The sequence below is a fragment of the Myotis yumanensis genome, unplaced genomic scaffold (assembly GCF_028538775.1).
Source record: "Myotis yumanensis isolate MYYU_CA2020_CCGP unplaced genomic scaffold, mMyoYum1.0.hap1 SCAF_3, whole genome shotgun sequence".
Classification (NCBI taxonomy): Eukaryota; Metazoa; Chordata; class Mammalia; order Chiroptera; family Vespertilionidae; genus Myotis; species Myotis yumanensis.
Window position 1 is genome coordinate 39,908,237 of NW_027223754.1, and position 21,561 is coordinate 39,929,797.

The 21,561-nt window shown below is 35.7% G+C and overlaps 1 protein-coding gene across 1 annotated transcript in view; it reads right to left on the minus strand.

The window, feature by feature from the left end:
- Nucleotides 1–1,558: 1,558 nt before the first annotated feature.
- TM9SF2 (transmembrane 9 superfamily member 2) overlaps nucleotides 1,559–21,561 on the minus strand; it is a 64,226-nt gene continuing 44,223 nt past the window's right edge. The window contains exons 11-17 of the mRNA XM_070408658.1: nucleotides 20,816–20,935; nucleotides 18,057–18,114; nucleotides 14,721–14,880; nucleotides 12,895–13,046; nucleotides 10,718–10,829; nucleotides 4,990–5,161; nucleotides 1,559–2,253 (exon numbers count right to left, since the gene is read on the minus strand). Of these exons, the coding sequence (XP_070264759.1) occupies nucleotides 2,186–2,253; nucleotides 4,990–5,161; nucleotides 10,718–10,829; nucleotides 12,895–13,046; nucleotides 14,721–14,880; nucleotides 18,057–18,114; nucleotides 20,816–20,935 (842 nt within the window). The 3' untranslated portion in view covers nucleotides 1,559–2,185. The remainder of the gene's footprint in view (nucleotides 2,254–4,989; nucleotides 5,162–10,717; nucleotides 10,830–12,894; nucleotides 13,047–14,720; nucleotides 14,881–18,056; nucleotides 18,115–20,815; nucleotides 20,936–21,561) is intronic.

Here is a 21,561-nt window from a genome sequence, read left to right on the forward strand (position 1 = left end):
AGAGCACAATGCAACCCAACTGTTCTCTTCCTGGGGTACACTCAAGCTAAGGACAAGGCTCCTGAGATTCTACCAACCACCTCACATGCCTAACGAGTGTGCTTTTATCCCGGAGAACTTCCTAAACAAACACAGCAGCTGAATTAAGAAGTCATGATAAAAGCCATGGAGAAGTGGCCTTTTCTTCCACTACCTTCGTTGCCACTGGTCTTGCCTTTTCAGTCTCCTTCCTCATCCTCCCTCTAAGTCTTTTCCTTTAGTACTTTTATTTTCCAATTGCCTCTTCATTGAGTAAGTGTGAAATATGGCTACTTCAAAGTGTAAAGAAAAAGAAAAAAAGTTACATCAAAATGGTTAAGTTGACTATTTTAATCACTAAGCTAATTGTTCCTGAAGGAAAAATAAAATTGAAGAAACTTAACTTTGACCAACAAAACTAGCTTAGGGTCTGAATCTGAAGATTTTATAAAACCTCTATTTAGTCAACCAGTACTAATGGTACTGCAATGGTACCTTAACAGTATTATGTATAAAAAACTAAATATTCTGCAAGAGATATATAAATTTGAAAGGAACTTTTCTATCTTAAATCTACTATGTCAGAGATTAAAAATAACTAAAGCTCCTTCGCTCTTTAAAACTAATAGGCCAGTTTTTAAAAAGGATATCAACATAAAATTATTGAGCAGGAACCCACCAACAACATATGAACAAAAGCAAGTAATTTTAGTTATAAGTTTAATGACAGTATCTGACTTGCTTTCATAAGCAGCAAGCCCTGAGCCCCTAAAATGCAAGATGAATATTCTCATAGATAAAAGCAGATTAATGTTTCTGAAATCCCAAACTTCTATATTCCACATGAACTGCAATTAATCAGAAGTATGTGAAAGAGAAATACTTATTTCTTAACTCTAAGAAAACTGTGGAATCCAAATTAAGACAATGTAATAATAAAGAGGAAGATTTCCCAGTCATTGCTAATCATAAAAATCGACTTTTAAAACATAAAAAAATGCAGTCTTGGCTGGTGTGGGTCAGTTGGTTGGAGCATCATCCCATATACAGTAAGGTTTTGGGTCCGATTCCCATTTAGGGCACATACCTAGGCTGTGGGTTCAATCCCCGGTTGGGGCGCAGATGGAAGGCAATCAATCAATGTTCTCTCTCACACTGATCTCTCTCTCTCTCTCTAAAAATCAATGGGCATAGCCTCAGGTGAAGATTAAAAAAAAAAAAACAACTCATAAAAAATACTGTATTTTGAAAAAATTGGTCAGAAATAAAGTCCTTAATGACAATGTAGTAAGGCCCGTATCAACTACTAGACTTACATCAATTACCTGGCTAGATATGCATTAAAATTTCCATTACTGCCTAGTGGTAAAAAATTTAGATTTGTCACAAAGCCCAGGACACTGATATTTCATTTAAATCAAAACTCAGAAAGTGTTACATTAACAAAAACAGTAAAATCTGATAAAATCATGTAACTCATTTTAAAACACCATTATTTACAGATTCTCTTTGAATATATAACAGGTAATGATGCAATGAAGACGTTTTTACAATATTTATTAAGATAACAAATTTATAAAGTGAAGGACTCAGAGGCACATAGTTTAAAAGGCCAATACCATGGGAATAATGAAGTCAACACAGAAAAGAAAGTATGAACAATTACAACCAATACAGGATTTTTTTTAAAAAGCCACATCCCCCCAATAAACACATCATATGAATCATCCTTCAAAATTACCATGATAAAAAGTTATTTCCTTCAAAGAAAAATAATTCTTTCCACCTACCGAGCCTAGAAAATTCTATTTACAATGAACTGTCCGGCATTTCATCGGTATTGTTTAATACGGCCTCCTCTATTACTATCATTAGAAGTACTGAAAATTTTATAGCTATTGTATTTACAAATGCACATAATATTTAAATTTGCTCTTCATTGAGAACAACTGAATATACACTTGATCAAATCACAATACAAATGTTTTAGTGTTGAAAACACATTTTGTGGGGAAAAATGTATGGGAAGAGGTGTATTTAGAATTATATTGTTTCTGAAGGATTACTAGGCCAATAAGTCTGATAAAACTCAAGGTAGTCACAAAACAGATGTTTGTTGATGAAGAATTTAATTTATTTCTGTTTTAACTGGACACACTGGGCTTCTTCAGTCAACTTTCACCACACTGTAAATTTTGGTAACAAACCAAAAGCATGCAAAGAAGCCAATTGTTCCTGTAAGAGAAAGAAGAAAAATAAATGCTTTTTCAAAGAAAGCCTAATAATTCACACATCAATACTAATTTAAAATGACTGTTTCCTTAAAAAAAGCCACAAAACTAAAAACTGTTACCTTCCAGGAATATACCATAGATCCATGCGCTTTTTTGAAAAATATACAACCACCTGAAATCAAATTTCCTACAGAAATTGACAGAAAGAACTGTTTATACTATAAGATTACCTGAGCTTTCTAGAATACATTTTTCTTATTACATGCAAAAGACTGAAATTAAGATGAAAAGGATGACAATATTCCTTTCCTTTTAAAGAATGTTTTACCATAAAATGGAAAGATGCTATTAAAATTAATTCAAGGTCTGATATGACAGAGCATCAGATTCATAGAATTAAATGGGGATAATTTCTAAGTATAGTTATTGGGAATTATCGGTTTTCAAAGAACTATAATAAAATAATGCAGGAAGGTTTTACAAATTGTTTAAAAGCAATATAATTAGGATAATAATTAAGATGCACCCCCACTGAGAATGAGAGGTGGTGTGGTACCAGAGGACAGAGCAGCTTTGTCATGAGCTGTGTATAACATCTTTGGATTAGGCCACTGAATTTACAAGCCCATTTCTTTATCTTGTTTTAAACAGAGGTAATTTTATATGCCCTAGCTGCCTCCATAGACTGTGAGGCAGAGTACATGAGATGATTCATGAAAAAATATATGCCTTGATTTATAGGTATCTTCATCAATCTAGATCCCAAAAAACTGAATGCTAGACAGGTGACAAAAATGAGGCTCTGAGGGACTGTCTATTGGCCCCATGGCTGGTAAGTAGGACCAGAACTCAAATCCCCTTTTTCTGACTTCAAGTGTAGTACTTTTTAAAACTATACCATGCTTAGATTTATTAAACATAAATTTAGAGACTCTGTTTTGCAAAAGGGTACATACTAAATTATGAAACTGCCTTACATATTTTTAAAAACTGAGAGGCATACCATTTTTTCCAGGATTACCCCTGAGAAAGAGCCAACAGGTGGGGGTGCAGAAGAATACAGAAAGGGGACAAACATACTCCTTGTTTAAGTCTAGTTTTCAACATTGTTTTAAATGTAATATAAAGAAAAAGTATTAAAGGAGATTTTCTAAGTCAAGTGGAGCATTACTATGTAAAGCTATAAATGTTATTATACTCATTCTCACAGCATACATGTACTGAGTACCTACTATGCACAAGTCACTGTTTGGGAGGATATATTGAAGGTATTTGAATATACCTTTTGATTATTCAAAGGGTCATTAGTAAGCTTAGCTAGGGATGAAGTTAGAGTTAATTTCAGAAAAGTAATGATGAAAACATAAATCTATTTAAACAACCTTGTTTAAGAGAAGGTATGTTAAGACGAGAAAAAAACATTTTATCACCATACTGATAACCCTAAGAATGTTTACTTTGTTCTTAACAAAATACTTTTAGTATTTTATCTTTTTCTGAATATGGAATAGATATAATATACATACTTAAAGCATCTTTCTTTAAATGAATGAATATTATTTTGTTTTGTAAAACAGACCGACTAAGATAAGGGTCTGGAGTCCTGAAGTAACTATGGGTATACCCCACTTTAGAAAACACCAACCTCATTACGTCTGACCAATGACCTGGAATACAGAATTGATGTAAGTGCCTGAAGCTTGTCATATACCGATATAGCAACAGAGGCACTTAATAAACCTACTTAGTTATCCTAAATGTTAACAGATGAGTAAAAAGTAGAACATTGCTAATTTAAATATTTTTTTCTTTTGGGCTCCTATATGTCCTCACATAGAATGCAACACAACCTTAGATAAAATTTTAGATATACATTTTTTGTGACAAAGAAAGGTCCCTCAATTTTCTTTTTTTAGTTCAGTCATTCCACACATGCTTACAAGCACCCATAGGGCTCTAAGATATAGGAAACTTACTCAAATGGGCAGAGAAAAATATACATACATAAATACCACTACAATATATACTGTACACCATTAGATACTTGAATTTTATTTTAATTTATTTATTTTTTAATATATTTTATTTTATTGAATTAAGTCCTATGATTATCTTTTCTTGATATCATTTATTCTCAATCTCATCTTGACTTCACCTCTCCAATTTCTACTTTACTCCTAAACTTAAGTAACTAGAGATTTTTACTCTATTTTTTGAAATAGGCAAAATAAACTGATGAACAAAATAGATCCAGAGACATAGAAGCATGGAACAGACTGTTGAATATCAGAGGGAAGGTAGGGATGGGTATGTAGATGGGAAGAGATCAACCAGGGAACTTGTGTGTATAATCCATGGACATGGATGGTAGTGTGGTGGGGACGGGGCAGGGGGCAGGAGCAGGCTAGAAGGGGTCAATGGGGAAAGGAAGAGGACATAAAAAAAAAGAGCTTAACAGGGGAAAACATTGAGATGTACTGGTCAAGGTACTCCAGTACTTTTAGCACAGCAATGACCCTGTTTAGACTTCTTCCCGTAGCTTCTGCTTCCTTACCTTGGTTTACTGATATTCGCCGCACAGAGGGGCAGACCAGACTATGCTTAGTTGCACTGAGGACTAAATATGGGAGTGCTGAGTAGTAGAAGCCTTCTGGATTTTATAGGGAAAATATTCATAAATAATTTGAATAACTGGCCTAAAAATTTATTAATTAAAAATAATCATTTAAATTCTTACCTGTAAAAAGAAAAAAGATCAAAACCATTATCATGGTATAACCAAAGTACAGAATTGTACTTGCTGTTCCCGTGATCTGAAGTTTTGAAAAGAAGTAGTGTATGGCATATATTAAGAAATAAACTGCAGTAAAGCCACTAGTAAGGAACGAACGCCACTGCCAATGATAATCCTAGGTAGAAAAGAAAAAAAATCAAAGAACAAGAATTAATTTCAAATTAATAGATAACATGTAGCAGAATAAAGTTACAAATCAAAGATAGCTAAGTGAAATAGCACATAAACCTAATGTTTTATATTGGTTCCGGTCTTTTCTCCTACTGAACTTTGTCAATTTCCCTCCTCACTAAAGGGACTAAAAAGCATTTCCTTTCTTTGGTGGAGCTACTCAGCACCGGCTAAAAACATGTGGAAAATCTTAAACAGTTTATGAATAATGAAGCATTAAACTATATTTTAAAATGTATGCTTCCCAAAGAAAAGCAATATACTTTTTACTTAAATAACTTACTTACAAGGCTTATTTACATTTACATAGTTCAAAATTAAACCATTGCGTACCGCATAGAAATCTCTAAGACATATGCCAGGGACCACACGATTTTGGGCAAACTGCATGTTATTTAAATCATCATAATGCACTTTAGGTGTTGTTTTTCAATAATTATAACATTTTTATTTACAAAAACAATTAAACAATTAAAGTTCCTAGTACTTTTTTTAACGTATGGTACTGCGTAAAACATTTACCTCTATGAAGAGGGACCAAACAAAATTTACGTAAGTGTCTAGATTCGCTCCTTTTTCACGAGAACACTCGTGAGCGGTCCTTAACAGATGGTGCGCGAAACATGAGAACAAACTCCTGAGCGGTACGAAATGTGTTAACATCACTTATAGTCTAGTCAACTATATTAGGAAGAAGATTAGTCTATTAAGTCCTGGTTGAAATCCATTTTCAGTTATTACTAACACTAGAGGCCCAGTGCATGGATTCGTGCACTGGTGGGGTCCTTCAGCCTGGCCTGTGGGAATCGGGCCAAAACCGGCTCTGCAACATCCCCCGAGGGGTCCTGGATTGCGAGAGGGTGATTTTCGGGTGACGCACCCCGGAATTGGGCTCCCTCCTCTCTTCTCCCAATATTATGTCACTTTCTGTATCTGTCTCGCTTCTTTCATCTCACTGTATCCTAAAAGTTTGGCAGTAACTGACAATTTGTGGGCATTTAGCTGCAAAATGCAATTATTTAGCAAACAGGATTTACTTAGCCTGGAATCTAGTCGGCCTAGGGCAGGACCCTGCTCAATGTCAGGCTCTTGTTCTGCCCAGGCGGAGTCCTGTGGCAGGAACATCCTTCTTCCCACCTGAGCTGCTCCTTCACCTCCTTCCCTCCCTGGAGGTTGCCCGCTGGTGCGAGTCTGCCCAGAAGGAGGGAAGCCACAGCTGGTTTCCCAGTCGAGAGTGGTAGCAGGAAAATTCGCTGCCTCCACTGGAAATCAATATTAACACATTGCAGACCAATAGTTTTATTGCTAGCTTTACCCAGTGGCCAGATAAATTTCTATTGAATGAGTACAAAAAACGTTTTACATAAATGTTAAAAGCACACTTTAAAATTAAATACCCATTGCATTTTGAAGTTATTTATTACGTGTTCTTACAAGCTATTATCTTTTTAAAGAATTCTCGTGATTGGCGACAAGCCTTAGAAGAGAAAAAAATGAGAATTCTCATGATCCGTCTGCAATGTGTTAAGCGGATGAGCTGGCGTGGGCACCAGACAGTAGGTACTGCACGTCTCATCATTTAGCTCAAGTCAACAAGTTTCTGTAAGGGCCAGACCCACGACCTCTGCAATGGGTTAGAGGCCTGGTGGGGAGCCAATGGGCTAGCGGCCCGGTACACAGATTCGTGCACTGGTGGGGTCCGTTGGCCAGGCCTGTGGGGATCAGGCAGAAACCGGCTCTCTGACATCCCCTGAGGGGTCCTGGATTGCAAGAGTGTGGTTCTCGGGTAACGCACCCCAGAATCGGGCTCCTTCCTCTCTGGTTCTGGGTGCGTCACCCGAGAATTGCAGCTGCCAAATCACTGTAGCTTGGCAGCTCCTGTGTTGAGCATCTGGCCTTCGTGATCAGTGTGCGTCATAGCTACTGGTCAGCCGGTTGCTTAGGCTTTTATGTATATAGATAATTTAAACAAGGTAAGTGTTTAAAATAGTTCTTTCTTTCATTTACTTATTTAACTTTTTTTTTTTTTAGCTCCTCATGCGAGGATATGTTTATTGATTATTTTTAGAGAGAGGAAGGGACACAGAGAGAAACATCGATCAGTTGCCCCACAACATATGTACGTGTGCCCTGAATGGGAATCAAACCTGCAACCTTTTGGTGTACAGGACAACGCTCCAACCAACTGAGCCAACTGAGCCAGGGCTAAAACAGTTCTTATTTTTACATAAAGTGGCTTATATCTTAACAGGAGATCTGTGAAAGAAATACTTCACTATCTCTTCTACCCTTTTGAATATGTGAAAAGCATACCAAGATTTAAAAAACCCACACAAAAACTAACAAAGCTAATAAACAAATTCAGCAATGTTACAGGATACAAAATCAACATGAAAATCATTTGTTTTTTTCACACCAGCAATGAACAATCCAAAAAACAAACATTTTCAAAAACCATTTATAGCAGCATCCAAAAGAATAAAATACTTAGGAATAAATTTAACTAAGGAGCAGAAAGATTTGTACACTGAAAACTACAAAACTAAAAGAAATTAAAGACTTAAATGGAGAGACATCCCGTGTTTATGGATTGGAAGACTTAATATTGTTAAGATGGCCATTCTCTCCAATGTGATCTACAGATTCAATGCAATCCTTATCAAAATTCTAATGTCCCCCCCCCTTTTTTCCCAGAAATGGAAAAGCTGATCCTCAAATTCATATGAAATTGCAAGGGGCCCTAAATAGCCAAAATAATCTTCAAAAACAAGGACAAAGTTGAAGGACTTAGCCTTCCCGATTTCAAACTTACTACAAAGCTATGCTAACCAAAATAGTGTGGTACTGGCACAAGGATAGCATACATACCACTGGAATAAAATTGAGAATCCAGAAATAAACCTATACATTTATGGCCAATGGCCAACAAGGATGCCAAGATTATTCAATGAGGAAAGAAGAGTCTCTTTAACAAATGATGCTGGGAAAACTGGATATTCAAATGCAAAAGAATGAAGTCAGACCCCTAACTAATACCATACACAAAAATTAACTAAAAATGAATCAATGACCTAAATGTATGAGCTAAAATTATATATTAGAAGAAAACATAAAGGTAACCTTAGATTTAGGAATAAATTCTTAAATATGGCAACAAGAGAAAAAATAGATAAAAATCAAACTCATCAAAATTAAAAACTTTCATGTAAAGGATATTATCCAGAAAGTGAAAAGACAACTTACAGAATGGAAAAAATATTTGAAAATCATAGATCTAATAAAGATCTAGTATTCAGAATATATAAAGAACTCATAACTCAATAAAAAGATAAACAACCCAATTTAAAAATGAGCAAACAAACAGAATAGACATTTCTGCAAATAAGATATAGAGATGGTCAACAAACACAAGAAAAGACGGTGAACATCATTAGTCACTGGAGAAATGAAAAACCACAATGAGACCTACTTCACACATACTAGGATGGCTATTATTTAAAAAAACAAAATAAAAAAATAACAGTGTTGGCAAGGATGTGGAAAAATTGGAACCCTCATGCAACTGTTGGTAGGAATGTAAAATGGTGCAATCACTGTGGAAAACAATTTGGTGGTTCCTCAAAAAGCGAAAGAATTACCACATGACTCAGCAATTCCACTTCCACATACATACCTCTCAAAATAGAAAACAGATACTCAAATATCTATACATCAAAGTTCATAGCAGTACTATTTACAATAGCCAAAAGGTGGAAACAAACCTAATGTCCACCAATAGGTGAACAAATTGGGGTGTATCTATACAATGGAATATTATTCAGCTATAAAATGAAATGAAGTACTAATATGTTACAATATGCTGAACCTTGAAAACAGTCTGCTAAGTGAAAGAAGCCAGACCCAAAAGGCTACACATATTATATGAAATATCTGTAGAGACAAAGCAGATTGGTGTTTTGGGGAGGGGAGATGGGAAGTAACTGTTAATGGGTATGGGATTTTATTTAGGGGGGGGGGATGATGAAAATATTTTGAAACAAGATGGAAGTGGTGGTTATACAATACTGTAAATGTAGTAAGTGCCAATGAAATATTGACTTTAAAATTATTGATTTTATGTTATATGAATTTAACCTTGATTTTTTTTTCTTCTGGGAAATTATTTTGTTTTTTAAATTTTTCAATTACAGTTGACATACAATATTATATTAATTTTGGGTGTACACCAGTGATTAGACATTATATAACTTACTAAGTGATCATCCCAATAAATCTCATACCCATCTGACACCATACATAGTTATTAGAATACTAGAGGCCCGGTGCATGAAATCTGTGCATAGGGGTGGGATGTCCCTCAGCCCGGCCTGCATCCTCTCCAATCTTGGACCCCCCGGACATCCCTCTCACAATTTGGGACCGCTGGCTTCTAACCGCTCCCCTGCCTGCCTGCCTGATCACCCCCTAACCGCTCCCCTGCCAGCTTGATCACCACGTAACCACTTCCCTGCCAGCCTGATCGCCCCCAACTGCCCTCCCCTGCTGGCCTGATCGCCCCCAACTGCCCTCCCCCGCCAGCCTGATCACCCCCTATCTGCCCTCCCCAGCCGGCCTGATCGCCTCCTACCTGCCCTCCTCCACTGGCCTAATCGCCCCCTAACTGCCCTCCCCCGCAGGGCTGATCGCTCCCTAACTGCTTACTCCCCCGTGCAAGCCTGATCTCGCCCCTAACTGCTTGCTCCCTGCTGGCCTGATCGCCCCTAACCACTTGCTCCCCTGCTGGCCTGATCACCCCTTACTGTCTCTGCCTCGGCCCCTGCCACCGTGGCTTTGTCTGGAAGGAAGTTGGACATCCAGAGGATGTCTGGTCAGTCTGGTCTAATTAGCATATTACCCTTTTGTTAGTATAGATTATTGACTATATCCCTTATGCTGTACTTTACATCTCCATGACTGTTCTGTTAACCTTAATTTTTTAAAAAAAGCATCTCAATTTTAACAAAGTTAGATTTTATCTCCTGTAAAGAAAGTAACTATAAAAAAATGATTTAACACAACCTAAATCTTTAGACATCAACTCTAACCTATTATATAGGGTGCCATCATTTTGCCAGGTTGCCATGAATATCACATTACAATGTAATGTTTTAATAATTTTTTTTCACTAAAATCTGTTTATGTTTCCTAAATTTTCAGTCTAGAAATATCTGTTACAAAAAGAATATTAATCAAGTCAGACATTTAAAAAAATAAAAATTTAGCATGATGTGCTATTCTTAGAAAATTAACATTTTAAAGTTAAGCTCAAAGTAAATACTATTACTAAACTGGGATACAATCTTAATTCAATCCTAAAAGGACTACATTTAACTTAGGAATACAGGTCAATTTCTACCTTAATGACACATATCTGCAAAAATTATTTCAATTAATAGTTTCAGTCTTATGCCAAAATTATACCGTGTACAAATTAATGTAAGTGAATACTGCTAATACATACCTCAGCACATAGGTGGAAATAGCAAAGAAGTATAGTTGCTTCAGAACATGTAATAACCAAAATGATAAACACCAGAAACAGGAAGCCAAACATGTAGTACATCTGGTGTGACCTATAATCAAACATGTCAAAATGAAACCATATTTTCTCTTTGACATAGTAAATAACAATCTTTCATTTTTCTTGAACTGAAAATGTTTGCTGTTTCTCCAAACTAATTAAGATACACCTTTTTTTTGGTAAAATATATTTTTTAACATATGTTTTTACTGATTTTAGAGAGAGGGAGGGAGGAGAGAGAAACATTGATGTGAGAGTGTAACATTGATTGGCTGCCTCCCACATGCACCCTGAGCTGGGATCCAACCTGCAATCTGGGTATGTGCCCTGACTGGGAACTGAACCAGGGACCTTTTGGTGCACTGGACAACGCTCAACCAACTGAAACACACCAACCAGGACCACATTTTTTTTCTTTCAAATTTTGATTTGAGAGAGAGCAGAAGAAAGAGAGGGAGAGAGAAATATCAATTTGTTGTTCCACTTATTTATGCATTCATTGGTTGATTCTTGTATGTGCCCTAACCAGGGATCAAACCTGCAACCTTGGCCTTTTTGGGCTGATGCTCTAACCAACTGAGCTACCCTGACAGGGTCTTCTTCCAACTAATCAGAGAAGACAAATTCTCACAGATTTAGACAATGACAGGGTAGGAGTGGGGCAGGGAAGGAAGGATATGGCAATGCCATGGACTTTGCCTTCCTGCTCAGGTAGAACCTAAAACTCTTATTTATTCAAATATGCTTAGTCTAACTGCTTACTGGTAAGTCTCACAAATTTGATAAAAAATTAATGGAAAGGCCGAAACCGGTTTGGCTCAGTGGATAGAGCGTCGGCCTGCGGACTGAAAGGTCCCAAGTTCGATTCCGGTCAAGGGCATGTACCTGGGTTGCGGGCACTTCCCCAGTAGGAGATGTGCAGGAGGCAGCTGATCGGTGTTTCTCTCTCATCGATGTTTCTAACTCTCTATCTCTCTCCCTTCCTCTCTGTAAAAAAATCAATAAAATATATTAAAAAAAAAAAAAAATTAATGGAAAGGCATAGCCAAACTAAGAAATGGCCACATTTAGTATACATATTATAAAAGCAGTTGCATTTGGAAAATATTATAATAAACCTGAAAGAAAGAGGTTCTAATCACTAAAAAGCTTAAATTTAGTTCTCACTTTATGCTACCTCAAACCTCGATACTTTCTGTAACATATGTCAATGTGATCAAATAACTATCCTAATCCAGTATGTCCTCGGGTTACGTCAGAGATCCGTTCCTATGGCACAACGTAAGGCGATTTTCACTGTAAGTCGGAACCCATCTACTTAAGCATCTACGTCACTCACATGGAGCACATACACAGCAGTAATGGAGTGAAACAGTAAAAAAAAAAAATTTAAAAGAAAGATAATTCCTGATCTTTACTTGTGGTAAATAAATAATAAAAAACATAAAGCACATATGTACATACGTCAAAATGACAGAACTTTTGTTTTATAAATAAATGGGAGATGGCAACGTAACCACGAAATGACGTTGAGTCCTACGTATCCCGAAGACTGTATACACCCTAATGGAGTAGCTCAAAATTAACTCTATGAGTTTTTCAATGAAAATAAGAAGTCAGAGAATGAAGGACTCTTGGGATAATAAAGGACTTTGAAAGGTTAGCTAGCTCAACCCTTCCTCCAAAGCCTGCTCGAAACCTCTCGATCAGGAGCTCAGAGTATCTTCTCTGAAGCAGTACAGATGACTTATTTAAGAACATAGGTTTGGAGATTTGGATTAACTTTTTTGTTACATGGTAACTATGTGACACAGGCAAATTAAATTACTTAACTTCTAAAGCCTCATTTTTATTCTGTAAAATGTGGATAATAAACACCTCATAGAGATCTGAGAATTAAGTTAGAGTAAGAATTAATAAGCCTCAATTAATCATAGCTATCACTATTATCTTTTTCCCACATGAAAAAAAAATTACTTTTTTGCTCTTAAGATATCTGATTATTGGAGAACAGCTTAAATTTGTAAGATATAAACAGTAATCCATATAAACAAAAAGAGAAAGCCAGTAATACATATAATAGTAATTGCAATAAGAGGACTTAGTCCTTAGCTTACCAAATACTATTCAGAATGAAGAAAAGCTGTATAAAGATGCACCCAAAGGGCAAAATTCCTCCCATGATAATACCAGGCAATGGCTTTGTGTAGAAGGACTGATCAGGAATCTGACGTGGAATCTGATTGGTTCGAACTGGGTGTTCAATGGCCTTCAGTAAAGAAAGGATTCATAATTACATATATACTTTTAAAATTCTTCTCTGTACTAGATTATTTGCCTGTTGTTTTTTTTTTCTCAGCTTCCATAGTGACATTAATGGCAATACAAGTCCACCTAAGTCATCCCACAGAAATCTTTATTTAGAAGCCACAAACCAGATACTATCCGGTGCAACAGTCTGTCTACTGGAACAAGCCACCACTGTTTCCAGCAGTTATACACTGACTAATGGCTTTACACAAAGTATGAAATACACAGGAGATAATGTAATACTTGGAAAATAATAGTTAATAAAAAGGTTTTTCCCCCCTTTTATATATATACCCCCTGTAAGAAATCATCTGATTCTTAAATTCTGTCAATGTATTTTTATTTAGAGATGGGCGATGTCATCTTTATTAAAATAGCTCAATTTTACTAAGACTGAAGAACATGAAGAAGACAATGAATATATGAAGCTTTATGACTATAAGGTATGGGAGATGTTCTCAATTATTCTCTCTTTCATAACACATTACATGATAGTATAAAAACACTAGAAACAAAAGTACCTAAACATAGTTACATGAGAGGGGAAAAGGGCAGGTATGTACAAGTTCATTTTCTTGCAAGAAAGTTCAAAGCATACTTCTAAAATTTTTGTGATGATACATAAAAATTTAAAACTTGTCAGTCTCATTGAGATTATACTTCCATGGACTAGATTATTATACATGTAGATATATGTATATATGTGCATAGAATCATTACATATCTTTCTTCAATTTTTATATTTTATAATTTTCAGTACTTAATCTGTAATTTAAAAAATTTCAAACAGTCAGTTTACTATTTATGCTATTTAGATTTTAAACCATAAATTAAACAAAATGTCAAAAAACTGAAAAATCTTTTAGTAGACTGGCATGGTAGATGCGGTGGAGACTATGAAGCACTTATAGTTTCTTCCAAAGGTTCCAGGTTGCCTCACAAAGTATACTGTGATACGTTATTTCTTTTAACTTGTAGACTGAATATTTTCAGAGAAGAGCAAGGATAGTAAAGTTAGAGAATGACACTGAAGAAAAAATTCTAATTTTCTTCTTAGCCTGAGGGTAAAAAGAGGTAGAGAAAGATAGAGAAAAGGAAGGGAAGGGCTGAACTTGATTATAATCTTCCTTAAAATCAAGTATTAACAGATAAATATATGAAATTTATTTCAAAGCTACATATTTTAAAAACTGCTAGTCTTATTTTATGGTCACTTCCTAACCCATACTCTTGGTTTATTTAAATAATGCAAACTAGAAACTCTTACTGTTAAGAAAAAAAATGCACATACTTCTTAGGTTAAAAAAAAAGTAAAATAATTTATTTTAATGTCAAAAATTCAGAGTTTTAATTAGTTTAAATTAGCTTTTCATTTCCTATCAATTTGTATTAGTTTCCATTTACTTAAAAAACTTTGAAATCTAACTTTATATCTGTAATCTCTCTACCACACTCCTGAGTATATGACTTTTTTTTTAAATGACTGCAATCAAACTTTGAAGTCATCAATTTTCTGTGAAATCCAGATCCCACAGGACAAGTCTGTATCTTTTAGAAACATATCTTTTAAGGTGGCATACATTAGTTCCCACAGTTGAAATTCATTTGAATAAGTTAACACCTATAAACTTACATTTTTCTTAAAACCAAAGTATGCACCAATAAACGTTAGAGGCACAGATATGCAGAACCAAAGGGCCAATATGGCAACCAGTGTTCCAAAAGGAATAGCTGCTGAAGATCCTTCTCCCCAGAGAATCAGATTCATTATAAAGAAGTCAGCAAATACAATCCTGAAAGATAAAAGAGGCTTTTAGGTAAAACTTGAGTTAGAAACAAAATGAAATAAATGGTAGCTATCATATGTAATAATATCACAATTTCTGTGTTATACACAAAGAAAAATTGCTAAGTCATAGGCTATGTGAATATAAAACTTCGTAGAAAATGTCAAATTGCTCTTTAGATTGGTTGTGCCTAATTTAAATTCCTATCAGCAGCTTCTGTAAGTTACCTCTTTTTAAAAAATATATATTTTATTGATTTTTTACAGAGAGGAAGGGAGAGGGATACAGAGTTAGAAACATCGATGTGAGAGAAACATCGATCAGCTGCCTCCTGCACATCCCCCACTGGGATCATGGTACATGGTACATGGTACAATCAAGGTACATGCCCTTGACTGGAATCGAACCTGGGACCTTTCAGTCCACAGGCTGACGCTCTATCCACTGAGCCAAACCAGTTAGGGCTGAAAATTACCTCTTTACATATTTTCGTTATATTTGGGATTGTCAGATTTGTTGTTTAATTTGCATTTCCTATTGACAATTGTAGCTGATCATCCTGTGTTTGTTGGCTTCTGAGGCCTTACCTTTTGTGACTTGCTGGTTACATCTACTACTCATTTTTCATTTGGGTTGCATGGCTTTTGCAAAGTCACATATGTCAGCTTTTATATACTCTAGCAGCGAACTCCTTGTTAAATATCTTGTTCTCCAGTTTATGGCTTTTAATGAACTCAAACATTTAACTATGTGTACTTAATTTCCTTTCAGTCTTTTTTCTATGAGTACATTTTAGAAAACACGACTATAATCATACTACAATCACTTCTATATAACCCACAGAGTTTTTTATTCATCAAAGTCATCACTTTTTTCCCTCTATCCTTTGGGTAACTTGTTAAGAAACGAAAGCTTATCCTAACCTTCTATATTTTCATCTAATTGTTATGCCTGTTACATTTAGATTTTAATCCACCTAGAACTGATTTCATGTGTGAGGTAAAAACAGAATATTTCTCCCTTCATATAATCAATTGTTCCAGCATCATTTTATGGTTCCTCTGGTTTTTGATGCCACATCTAGCATAATTCCATATATACATGGTCTATTTTTGTGTTCTCTGTCTTGCTAGCCATGGGATATCTCCAAACTCCTTCAGAATACTTAAGTCTTCTCATCAAGTAACATGGTGAATTTGTATCTTTTACTAGTTAATAAGCATTGTAGATTTGTCATATGGATCGTGCCTATTTTCAGAAGTTACTTCAGGTATTGTAAATGTTTTCTGTTGCTAATATTCCTGTAAATAGATTTCTCTTCCCACAAAAATACCACTAGGATTAAAATATTTAATTTGCTATTGGTGGTATTCATGATCTTTGAGTATTAGCTGATATCTAGCCATTCTGCTAAACTCTTAATTCTACAAGTTTTATATATCTGAAATTTGTTAATGTTCTTTATGTACAAACTGTCACCAAAAATAATAATATGATCTCCACTTTTGGAAATGTATTCCTTGTCTCATGCTGTGAATAGAACTTAAACACAAAAGTGATTTAATAAAAATGTGTCTAGTGTTTCATCATTAAATGATGTTCGTTTTGAATTAGAGATGAGATTTTTATTAATATAAGAAAGCATTTTTCTATTAAATTCTTTTTAAATCTGGAAATAATGCTTAATATTATCAAATTACATTTTGTTGTATCTACTGTAATAATTATATGCAGGTGTTTATTTATATAAAATTATATGAATTTAATACTATTAAATGATGCTTCCTTTCCTAGGTGAACACCAATTTCTCTTGCTCCGGGCGGGAACTTGGGTTCTTGGCTGTGTCTGTCTCTATCTCTCTCTGTTTACCTCACCATCCTACTGATGAACATCTACTTTTAAAAGTGGAATCAAGAAGATCAGAGAAGGGTTTTTCAGAGACATAAAGGAATAGGGAAGGGATAATTTCTATGAAGCCAAAAAAGGAAGGAGTTTCAAAGAGAAGGTATCCCAATGTTAGACAATGTTGAGAGGTAAAGACAGAGAAAAACATTTTTAGATTTGAAAATGGTATCACTGGTAACTTTAGAGAGAAGTTCACTAAAATGACAGGAGGAAAAAAAAACAGATGGCATGGCTTTATCCTGTAAATGTATGTTGAGAAAATGAGAGAAAGGAAGTGTAGACTTTTTTTCAAGGTATTTTGTTGGGAATGGAAATTAAATAAGATAGTAGACAGTATGGAAGCTCTTTTCAGGATTTGGGACACCTAAGCATATTTGTAGGAATAAGATATGAAACACATGAACAGAACATTGAGAAAAGGAGAAATAGAAGCTGTTAGAGATCGGGGGGACATTTGAAAGGCAAGATTCTGAAGGAAATTATGGCCGAGTCCTGGTAAGGAGGGACACTTCCTAAGTTGACAGCAGAAAAAAGAGGACAAAAGGTACAGCTTGAGAAAAGCATACAAATTTGAACAGAACATGAATGGCTGAAAGGCATGGGAATCTTCAATAGATGAAAACCTGAGAATATTTATCCCAAATGTTTATTAAAATTCTGGCTATTGTTACTCTTTCACTTCTGGCCTGCAAATGAAACAGTCCTGGCTTCTAGAGTTAACCTTTGGCTTGCTTTACTGCTGCTGACTTATTCAGAGGCTAGTTTTTGCCCACCAGACGGGGAGAGTTTGGGGAGTTGGGAAGAAATGGGTTCTATTTCTAGGGTTACATGTACATCAGATACTTGCTATCGGAAGCTGCCCCCAAAGGGACATTTTTGTTTTGTTTTTATATGCGGTGGCTTCTAAAATTTTTCAAAAAATTTTTGGTATATGTTACTCGATATAATGGAATTAACTCTAAAAAAGCAGCAAGGCTTTCGATAAAAACCTGAAAATGTATCCCTGCCTGAATTATACCAGGTGAGGATTCCTTTCTATGATCATGCCATAAAGCTTTAAAACACAGCATACACAACGACATGCCATACTAACTTCCACAGACTAAGACAAAGATTTAATCACTCTGCAAATGTTTATTAAATATTTATTTTACCCCTTTTGAAAAATTCAATTCATTATCTTAAGTACATAGTTTAGAGACAGAAAAGATTAAATGGATTAAAAATTTGACAATATGACTATGTTAAGAAAATTATTATGGAAAAATTCACTTACCCAGGACAAAGAAATGCTGTCAATAAAACATTTGTTTTCCACTTCTCACCTCCAAAGGCTGTCGAAGAAAACAAAAATGGCATAATATAAAGACTTTTCTTCAAAGCTATACTCCAAGTCTGGTATTGGACAAACTGTCAAGAGTCCTGGGTGCCTTTCCATAGAAAATGGCATTAAGAAATGATTTACTATTCCTTACCCAAGTGATTCAAATCAGAGATGCACATCACAAGACTGCCCTAGGTAAGTCCTACTCTGATTTTTGCTTCAGCATAAAATAAATCTAGTATCAAAGGAAAGTCATCCATATCAATTTTTCTTTCCCATTCTTTTTTCTACTTCAAAATAAAACAAACCTATCTTCTAGGCCAGTTTCAATAATGGGACTGAGTAGAAAAAGGGCACTCTAGAGGTTCTTGTTTATCTTGAGGTCAGTCTCAGAATCTATATATATAAAAGCCTAAACGACCGAATGACCGGTCGACCAGTCACTATGATGTGCACTAACCACCAGGGGACAGATGCTCAATGCACAGGATCAGGCTCCCTCCTGTCTGGATTGGGCCTGTGGGGATCGGGCCAGAACTGGCTACCTGACATTCCCCTGAGGGGTCCCGGATTGCAAGAGGGTGCAGGCCAGGCCGAGGGACCCCACCGGTACACAAATCCATGTACTGGACCTCTAGTTTGTTATAAAACCAAGAACTCTAAAGCCTGACATGCAACACATTTAAACTTCCATACTAAGTCTGAATTGTAAAGATTCCTTTAGCACTGTAGTTACTGTTAGAAGGAGGGTGGAAGTGGGAGATCAGTGTCATATCAGGTGATTATGAGTAGAAGGGTTATGACCACTTGACAGAACAGATTTGCTTACGAACATTTTACTCTCCTTTGCTCCTTCCCTCTTCAATTTTTTCCCCCACTTAAAAAATAAAAATAAAAAACTCAAGTACATAGAATAAAAAGTGAAAAGTATTCCTCTGCTCCCAGTTTAAAAGTTGGGGATGAAACTGGCTGAGATCTGAGAACAACTTTGATTGTTTAAAAGTGTTAACACAATTTATAAGCAAGTACCACTTGCCCAAAAGAAAATGTCAATTATATATATGATTTGAAGTCAGAGAACTATTCTCAAGAGACTATTGTGAAATTATTAATTTTGGGTTTAATACAATTCCAATCAAAATTCAAATGATATTTTTTAAACATCAGAAATGACTCTACATAGTGAAGTACTTTGTGACTGAGGCCAAGGAACAACACCTCTCAGAACATTCTGCCTGATTAATATGCTACTTAATCTGTAACTGGGAGATCTTAAGAATGAAGAGGAGTTAGGGGGATTTGTATGGGATGAGGGAGTATGGACTGGAACTTCAAGCAGAGGAAATAGCATGTGGAAAGGTCCTTAGGCAGGTGTAAGGGTCCACTATGTGATTGAAGAACTGAAAGAAAGTCAGCATAGCTAAAACAGTAAGAATGGGGGCCCAGCTGACATGGCTCAGTGGTTGAACATCAACCTAGGAACCAGAGTTTCTGATTCAATTCCTGTCAGGGCACATGCTCGGGATGCTGGCTCAATCCCCAGTGAGGGGTGTACAGGAGGCAGCTGATCAATGATTCTCTCTCATCATTGATGTTTTTATCTCTCTTCTGCTCCCTTCCTCTCTAAAATTAATAAAAATGTATTAGAAAAAAGGGGGTAGGGAGCTTATGTGTAGCAGTGGTCCAACTATATTTGACATGTATTAAAATACACATGACCATCTTAATTCTGTGTCCTTTAGTAAAGAATGTAAGAAAAAAATTTGACAAAATTCACAGAAATTAACCACACTTATGCATACATACATACAGACTTGATACTCTAGAGAAAATTGTATCTGGCAAAGTCTAACTAATATTTCTACTTTGGGTTGAGTCTAGCCCACCATACATTAAGGCCAGCTATGTAACCCTACTGTTTTAACATCGTTTTCAACCCTAGCTTGGTCCCATCTCCCTGGCACTTTAATTCACAGATTACCTATGAAACCATCTTAGTGGATTCCAGGATTCCTAAATCAGGCAAACTCTGGCAATCACTACCCCTGGCGAAGGAGCTTTCTAAGCCATCTAATTCCAACCCATCTTTACTCTGTGGCCCTAATCCTTTTATCCACTGAACTTTATTTTTGGAAAGCAAGAATATATGAGATTGCAACCAACTATATTACAAAAGTAACTTACTTTAAGGCTCTTTTAAAAAGTGAGATCTTAGTTTACTTTGAATACAGTTTATTTTTATAAATATTACATTAATTATAAGTATGATTTCTCTCATGTAAGAAAAGGTATCCCTGTATATATTACTTGTTTTAGTGATTAAATTGGTGATAACTATTTGAGACTTTCTTCATTAGTCCACATATGTTTCCATAAATGTAGCAAATTAAATTGTTCAGCTGAACTTGTTAAGTCAAAATTAAAAGAAAAAAAAAAAGATGGGATGGTGGATAAGCAGCACCTAAATTTGCCTATTTCACTGTATAAGCATCTTTTAACAAATAAATCTAGGGATAGTCATCCACTTCACAAGCTTCTTTTAAATAAAGATGCACACAGTGGTCACCAACCGGTAGTCCACAGATCACTGGTGGTCAATGAGGTCTGAAAGGTTGGTGACCGCTGGTTTAAAGCATCAACAAGTCTCACACACAATGATATAGCATATTAGATTCGCCATCTGACACCTAGTCAGGATGGCTTTTACTTACACTTATAGAATCTGGCAGTGACATAGCCTGCAGGAGTGCCTAACAGCACCCATAGGACCACAGCACAAGTCATCAGTGCTCCTCTGTTGGCAGGTGACAAAAATCCCAGGCAAGCAAAAACTAAAAAACAAGTAATTTAAAGTTAGACAATTTAGTAATGTTTTCTTTGTTGTGAAGTGATATAACGCCCCACTTTTTGACCCTGTCCGGGTAGCTCAGCTGGTTAGAGCGTAGTCCCAATAAACCAAGGTTGGAGGTTTGATCCCCAGTCAAGGCACATACAAGAATCAACCAATGAATGCATAAATAAGTGGAACAACAAATCAATGTTTGTCTCTCTTTCTCTCTCTCTTTCAAACCAATCAACAAATTAAAAAAAGAAAAACACACTTTAAAAATAATAAACTAGACACAACTTCATGACAGTACACTATCTTACCATGCGGCCACACTAAATCTTAGTAATATTTAAAGGACTGCATCAATAGAACTTACATAAGGCAAGCTCCACTTTGGAAGGGTCTACATGTAAGACCCCATCTCTCCTGTTCTCAGAGGAGGCTGACCGAATGCTCATTTGTACTTTCAGCTCCTCTAAACTTAAAATACAGCTTTTAAAAATAACATAAATACATTATATTAGAAAGATCATACACCATGACCAAGTGGGATTTATTCTGGGGATGCAAGGCTGGTACAATATATGTAAATCAATAAATGTGATACATCACATAAACAAACTGAGA